The sequence below is a fragment of the Manihot esculenta genome, chromosome 4 (genome assembly GCF_001659605.2).
Source record: "Manihot esculenta cultivar AM560-2 chromosome 4, M.esculenta_v8, whole genome shotgun sequence".
Lineage (NCBI taxonomy): Eukaryota > Viridiplantae > Streptophyta > Magnoliopsida > Malpighiales > Euphorbiaceae > Manihot > Manihot esculenta.
In genome coordinates, this window is record NC_035164.2 from 32,454,623 (window position 1) to 32,462,095 (window position 7,473).

The 7,473-nt window shown below is 34.6% G+C and overlaps 1 protein-coding gene across 1 annotated transcript; it reads right to left on the reverse strand.

Moving 5' to 3' along the window:
- Positions 1 to 277: 277 nt before the first annotated feature.
- LOC110614116 (heat shock 70 kDa protein 14) lies at positions 278 to 6,314 on the reverse strand. The gene is made up of 10 exons (XM_021755600.2): positions 6,158 to 6,314; positions 3,533 to 4,762; positions 2,727 to 2,954; positions 2,507 to 2,602; positions 2,195 to 2,416; positions 1,872 to 2,066; positions 1,631 to 1,777; positions 1,363 to 1,512; positions 1,145 to 1,275; positions 278 to 913 (listed from the first exon to the last, which is right to left on the reverse strand). The coding sequence occupies exons 2-10, from the start codon at positions 4,700 to 4,702 to the stop codon at positions 703 to 705; spliced, it is 2,550 nt and encodes an 849-aa protein (XP_021611292.1). The 5' UTR covers positions 4,703 to 4,762; positions 6,158 to 6,314; the 3' UTR covers positions 278 to 702.
- Between the last annotated feature and the right edge of the window lie 1,159 nt (positions 6,315 to 7,473).

Below are 7,473 nucleotides of genomic sequence, written 5' to 3' on the forward strand. Positions count from 1 at the left end.
GGCTGAATTAGGAACACTCTCCATCTCACTTTTGCTCTTCACCGAGTTCCTTTCACTCACGTCAATAGGATTGGAAATAGGGCAGCTCGTCCTCTACCTAAACAGCCAAATGGAAGTTTGTTACCTTCTCCTTGCCTGTAGAAAGGCTGTAGTGTTCCTATCTTTCGGAGAAAGAACAAACATATATATATATAACACATGGACAGCAACAGCTTCCTCATGCAGCTGTAAGAACAATAGCAAAGCTTAAATCGGAACCACTCTTTCTCCAGGAAAAGAAAACAAAAGACTTTCGATTTATAATTAAAGCAGCTAAAAAAAAAAAGCAAGACTCAGAAGGACTTGTGTAAGTCAAGACATACCCTAAACATTTAAAAGAAAAAAAAATAGTGAACACTCGAATCCTTGAAAGAGTGAAATCTCTACCCACGACACCAGAACTCGGGCAGTACTGTAAAAGACGGCCTTTAACTTTTCTCTTCAAAACCCTTCTTTTAGAAAACCGGACTCTAGAGACTCAAATGATAAATAATAAATTCTGGCAGACCATTCCAAGGCTTTACAAAGATAAAATGGAAGCCATCAAACATCCCACATGCCTCCTCCATGTCAGCCAAATCAAAGAGTTCGTCTCCAGCTCAAATAGTTCCAATACATTACCCAACCAAATATTTTCCCACCATGAAGGCCCCTTCTGCTAAATTATGCAGCTGTGCTGTCAGGCTTCTCAGTTTCCATTGGTTCTCCAGATTCTGGTGGAACCTTGCCACTGCCAGCTCCAGATTCCTCATTCGCACCAGCGTTGGCATCTCCACTCTGTGGTTGTTCAGTTCCCTGTGGCGAAGGTGTTACTGGTGCCTCGGGAGTAGCTGGTTTAGCTGGTTTTGGTTTCGTCATTATTGGCCTACAGAACCTGTGGCAGAATCATAGTATCCTTCAGCAATATTCCACAAGGAAGAAACAACAGCAACTGATTCAAAGAATTCATGCAAAACATTACACAAATACTGAACCCTTTTTCCCCATAGTAACAATCCCAATAGTTCCCCACTGTGATCCTTGAGCAACAGGAATAAACATTCCATTTTATCGTGATAAAAAGAAAAGTAACTATTACGGATCGGATATGAGACAGCAACAATACCTGTCAAGTGCTTCTGCCTTCTTTCTCACATCAGCTGACAAGAGAACTGGAGTGGCATATTTAGGAAGCGAGTCCTGCTGTTGCTTTTTCTCTCTTAACCAGGCTTCTGCTTCTACACACTCATTCAATACCTACAACATATACACGTAATGATTAAAGCACACTAAACAAGGAAAACAAGAAGTGAAACCAGGTAAAGAGAGATTGGACAAACCTACCTTCTGCTTCTCAGTCACGTCAATGTGATCAAATTTAGGATCACTGGACATTGCTGCCTCTCTATAACTATTAATACAATAAGCAAGTTGATCAATTACAGATCCCCTCTCTGTGTACTCTTTGTAGCGCTGTTCAATTGGATCACCTTGCTGCAATTATCAAACACAAAATGCAAACAAGAACAATTAACAGCTAAGAGATATAAGAAAAGAAAGAAACAATAAATAGCCATCACAACTAGCAAAGAAAAATATTTTGGAATCTCACCTTTTTGAGCTCTTCAAGCTTGGCAATGTAAACGCCTTTGGTTTCATCCTCACCATCTTCATACAACCAATCTTCTACCTCCTGCAGCTTTGTTGTGAATCCTTCCCTCTCTGGGTCGGTGACAAACTCATGATATTTGTCACTAAGCTGAAGAATAAAAGAATTAGTAATTTAGTCGCATACACCGTGAACCCAAAGGCTATCAATCAAAGCCATGCAAAAAGTAGCAAGAGAAATCTACCTTGTTCCTCATATCATAGACATAAGCTTCAACAGCATTTTTCCTATCTTTGGTTTCTTCCATCACCCGATCTTGCAATGCCATTTCAAACTCCTTTTCTAATGCTTTCTGCACATCTGCTGGGAGCATTCCACCATAAACTAGCTCCACAATAGGTATATTTGTCTTCTTTACTTTCTTCTTTGGAGCCTCAACCTATCAACCACGTATAAGCAACCAGCATTGAGTACAGAGCACAGTTCAAAGGAGAATTTTCTACATAATTGAAGAACCAAAATAAATTTCACATAAATCCAGTTAATCTACTTATTTAGGCTACTTACCTTGGTTTCAGTTTCCACTTGTGTGGGCTTGTCCCCGGATTCAGAAACACCATTCTCAACCCCAAAAGCATCAGCAGTTCCTTTAGCATCTTGCATATTGACATCAGCCTCATTCGAACTGGGAGGAGCAGCATCACTAGGAGCTTCATCAGTGTCCATCTTTGTAGCTTCCTTTGCTGGCTCTTTTGTGACAGGGACTTCAACCTCTTCTTCCTCCAAAAGCTGACACAAGAACCAATGAAATCAATGGTGGCGTTCAAACTAAGATTAAAAGAATGCAGCTAGAATCTACCAAAGCTCCAAAAGACTCACCGTTGCGGACTCAACAGATACAATTCCATGCAGATTTAGGCGAACTTTCACCTTCACTTTTGCTCTCTCACTTGTCGAACACTGGAAAGGACCAATCTGGAATAGAAGAACAAAAAAAAAACCACAATATAACAATTTTTGAAACTTGGGTTGAAAATCACAGCAATGATCATGTAAACAAAGATCACAAATTACTGACTTGTGGAAGCTAACTCCTTACCGTATATGTACTAATTTTAGCGGGCACCTGCAAGTCACTCACATCAGTATATTGTACGTCAACAGTGAATGTCCCCGACCTGTAGAATGTCAAAGCCTTCATACTGGATATGGGATTGCCCTTGGGGAAGACAATAGTGCTTTGCTGATTATCTGCTGCTCCATTTTGAGAATCTGGAGCAGCACCTTTCCATGATAAAGCAACTGAAAATGGAAAGCTCTCATTGACCTACAAATAAAACCTCCAATTCATAAAACAAATCATGCTAAAAAAATGCACAAATAGAGAATGAAACATTGCTATTCTCCAACTTTGATTCTTCAAGAAAATATGGGAATGAACATTAAACCTGCTAAAAATCAATAACAAAACAACAATTAAAGTATAACTTTCTTTAGTAATGTGATTTAACATCATTAAAAAATAAAACAGAGATTTAAAAAATGACATAATCAAACGACACTGCTAATCAAACCCTTCAAAATAAAGGCACAATTCAACACCAGTAGCAGAACCACTTAGGAGTTGCATTGAGCTAAAATCATGTTAGAGTTGGATGTACCCTCCACCCTAAAGTGTAGGGTTCTTTGCACTGTGATATATATTATCAAGCACAAACCATTGATTCAGGGTCTCCACATCCATAACGCAAATTAAATGCTCCAATAAATTCACAATTTCAAAAGCAAAAGTAGCATTGAATAGATAACTTGCACAGAGTTGAAATCATGTTAGAGAAGAGTAGTAGAATCAGTATCACCTAACCAACTAATAGATGGTATAGAATAAGAAAAGAATGCCTTTACCTGGAACTCTCTCACTTTGAAAGTGGGACTGAGAATAGCACACTGCAAAGCACAACCCCTGGCAACACATTCACTGGCATTCATGGTACGCCTAGGCTCTTTTCCAAAGAACTCGGTCAAGATCTTGATTATAGCAGGTACACGCGAGCCAGAACCAACCACCTCAACCATATGAACATGATCAACCGTCAGCTTAGCCTCTTGAAGTGCCTTCTCCAAAGGCCTTTTAACACGTTCCAAAATTGGAATGCTAATTTGTTCAAACTCATCTCTCCTAATGAAGCCTCTGACATCCTTCTCATCCATTAAGCATTCAATATTCAGAGGTGCCTCAGGGTTGGCACTAAGAACCTTCTTCAGCTTCTCACAAGCAGCCCTCAGCCTAAGACAAGCCCTAGCATTCTGGAAAACATCAATCTTATAATCTTCCTTGAACTTAGCAGCGAAATAATGAAACAGAACCTCATCAAAATCTCTACCACCCAGAGATTGATCAAAAGAATGAGACAAAATCTTGAGTTGGCCTTTTTTGAATCCAGCAATGCACACTTGCATGCTTGCGTGTCCAATGTCAACAAAAGCCACATTCAGTTGGTCATTCTCAGGCAAGTCAGTCTTATAGATACCATATGCCAATGCTGTAGCTGTGGTCTCATGAATTAAACGAAGAGGATGCAATCCTGCAATTGTGGCTGCATTCAAAAAAGCTCTTCTTTGAAGGTCTGTGAAATAAGCTGGAATTCCAATGCAACAATCCACCACTGCTGCATTTAGATTCTGCTCAGCAATGCTTTTCAAATTTGACAACACCATTCCCAAAACTTGTGTTGGTGTGAATGTCCTCATTTCACCCAAATACCGTGCATGAATCAAAGGGAATCCATCAGGACCTTCACTTACAGCATAGGGTAATGACTTGAGATCCTTTTGCAACTCAGGGTCAGAGAATTGACGGCCTATTAGCCGTTTAATCTGAGATATAGAGTTTTTGGGGTTCATCATAGTTGAGGCAGCTCCTGCAGTCCCAATGAATCGCTGTTTGTCACCGAAGCACACAATAGCAGGAGTTTCACGCTTGGATTCATCATTAAGCACAACATCAATCCCTCTTTGCCTTGCAACAGCCACAATGCAGCTCTCATTGCCAAAATCAAATCCAACCACACTCATTTTTTACAAAATTTTACCGATTTATGAGATAAAATTGATGTAGTTGTTACAAAATTATGCCTGCATGAAACAATTTATAACTTAAATATACTGCATGGTAAATAAACCAATAAGAGAAAACAGTAAAAATTATACAATACACTTGGAATCTACATGGCATGATGAGTTGGTACTTCCCACCATTTAATTAGGACATGTAACAAAAAAGGGTAAGTGGGTTGGTAGTTATTCTTCTTATACTTCTTCAATTGACTCCTTCAAAGTTACATATTCTAATAATAATTAAAAATAATAAAAATTATGTTTTTTAATTTAATTGATTTGGAATACCGCATTATTCATGCCATTGTGGTAATCCGAAAGTACTGTATAATTTCTTGAGAAAACATAAGTCACCATAAATTAGCATTTACTGCATGGTATCCATGCACATGAGAAATCACACAACCCTATGGATCATGATATTAGATCACTATGAACCTCAAAAACATCCAATAGTTTGCAGACAAGATTCATTAATATTTTTCAAAGTTACCATAATCATTAAGCTTCAGGGCCAATAATAAAACCATCCAGAGACCATCACATGCAATATTCATGTAAATTGACTGTAAAATGACTTCAGTCCAAGATAATTGAAGCACCAAAAAAAAGTGATTATCCCAAAGTATAATTCAGTTGCGTGGCTGAAATAAATCATTACTCCATATAATTCCCCACGGACATCCAACAAAACAAAGGTAGATCGAGATAATTTAGCAGCTTTCCTTATTTTGAATGCAATAAAAACAAGTGAAAAAACAAAAAAAACAATGTTTAAATCTATGCGTTAAGTTTAAACCTAGGATGGCTTTTGTTAAAGCAAGAAGTATACCTAATTATCCTGAAAAAAAATAGCACATTCAGAACAATGAAGTATATGCAGAGAAGTTAGCACAAAAATGAAAACTACCAATAATGTGCATAAATCACCACAGCAATGTGCGTATATCAATTATCAATGAACACCCAAGACAGTAGGGAAAACACAAGACCTAAAATGCACGTGCAAATGTGAATCTAAAACTTAACCTAATTAATGTGCAAAAAATGAAAAAGGATTTTACCCAATAAAACGACTGAGGCAACAATAAAAACAGCACTGAAAACAAGCCGATCAACAAATTTAAACCGAAAATACTCAAATCCACAAGAAGCTCAAAACGATCATCCAATCTAAAAAACGAATTGCCCAAAACTAAAGAGTTTAAAAAACAAGTGACACAACACCTGAAAAGCTGAATCAATCTAGAAATATAATCAAAGATCACAACTACAGAATCTCTATTACAAAGCTAAATCTCAGAAGAAAAACCACAGATCTAGAAATTATGGCGAAAGATATAGAACACGATACCGAGACCTAGTGTGACTATGTATACAAGAGAAGCAGATAAAGGAAGAACCATTCTGTACCTTCAAACCAACAAAGGCCAAGAGAAGAGGAAGAGGTGGCTTGGCTGTTCTAGAAATCTCCTTCGCTAAGGTCGGAGGATGGTACACTGGAGCCTTTTATTGTGCGGGAGGACACAAGCGTTCGAGGCCTGAGGGTATATACACTAGGGAGAAAAAAAAATTTTTCTTTTTTTTTTTACAATTTTTATTATGAAAAGGGAAAAGTTATTATCAGTCCTTCAATTTTTTGAAAAATTTATTAATTTATCCTTACTTTAAACCACGTTTATAAAATTAATTCTTTTATTAAAAACATTATTATTAATATTTTAATTTTAATTAAAATAAATATTTAAAATTAAATTATTAAATACTACATATAATTACAAATTATAACAGTTAAATATTATTAAATTTCTGACGTATTAATATTCATTTCTAAATAAATAAAAAATTTAATTTTATATAATATAAAATTATTTTAATGGAGTGAATTTAAAATAAAATAAAATTAATAATTTTTAAAAAAAATTAAAAGCTTAACATAATTTTTTAAAAAACATTTTAGTTAATAGATGTCTAGACGATAGACTGTTTGTGTTTTGCTAGTTCTAGTTTGGTACTTCTAGAAAGATCTTCTAGAAAGATCTATCAGAACTTGGATTTTCCACATCAGAGTTACTATTGGGCTGGGCTTTTGTTAGGGATATCCCGTGTTTTTCTTTTTCTTCCGCATATATAATTTTCAAAATCTGTGTTTTTAAAAAAAAAATTTAATTAATATATCAAAAAATATTTAATTTAACTGATAACCATAGTTATCTCAATATTTAAATTAGTGTTTGTTAAGTTTTTAAAAAGCAGTTAATAGCCGATGGGTAATTAATAAATTGTATTTTGAATTAGTTCTAAAATTTAGAATTATTTTTTATTAATGGATAGTTGTTTTAATTTTATTTTTTATTTAAATTATATTATAATTTTAAATTTTAATAATTATAATTTTTAAAATTAAATTTTTATATCAATAAATTATTTAAAATTAAAAGATATAATAAATAACTTTAAAATATAATAATTAAACTAATTATGATATTTATTTGAATTAATCATAAAAAAAACTCTATTTTTAAAATTTTTAAAATTATATTTTATATTAATTTAATTACCAATTAATTTTTAAATTTTATATATTTTTTCAAATGTACCTCAGTGATCCATTGCTTTTTTCATTAATATCTAATAAAATTGCTACGTTATCACCATATTATTAAATTTTATAATACAATCGATAAAAATTTAAAAATTTAATGTACAATTATAATTTTTTTTAAATT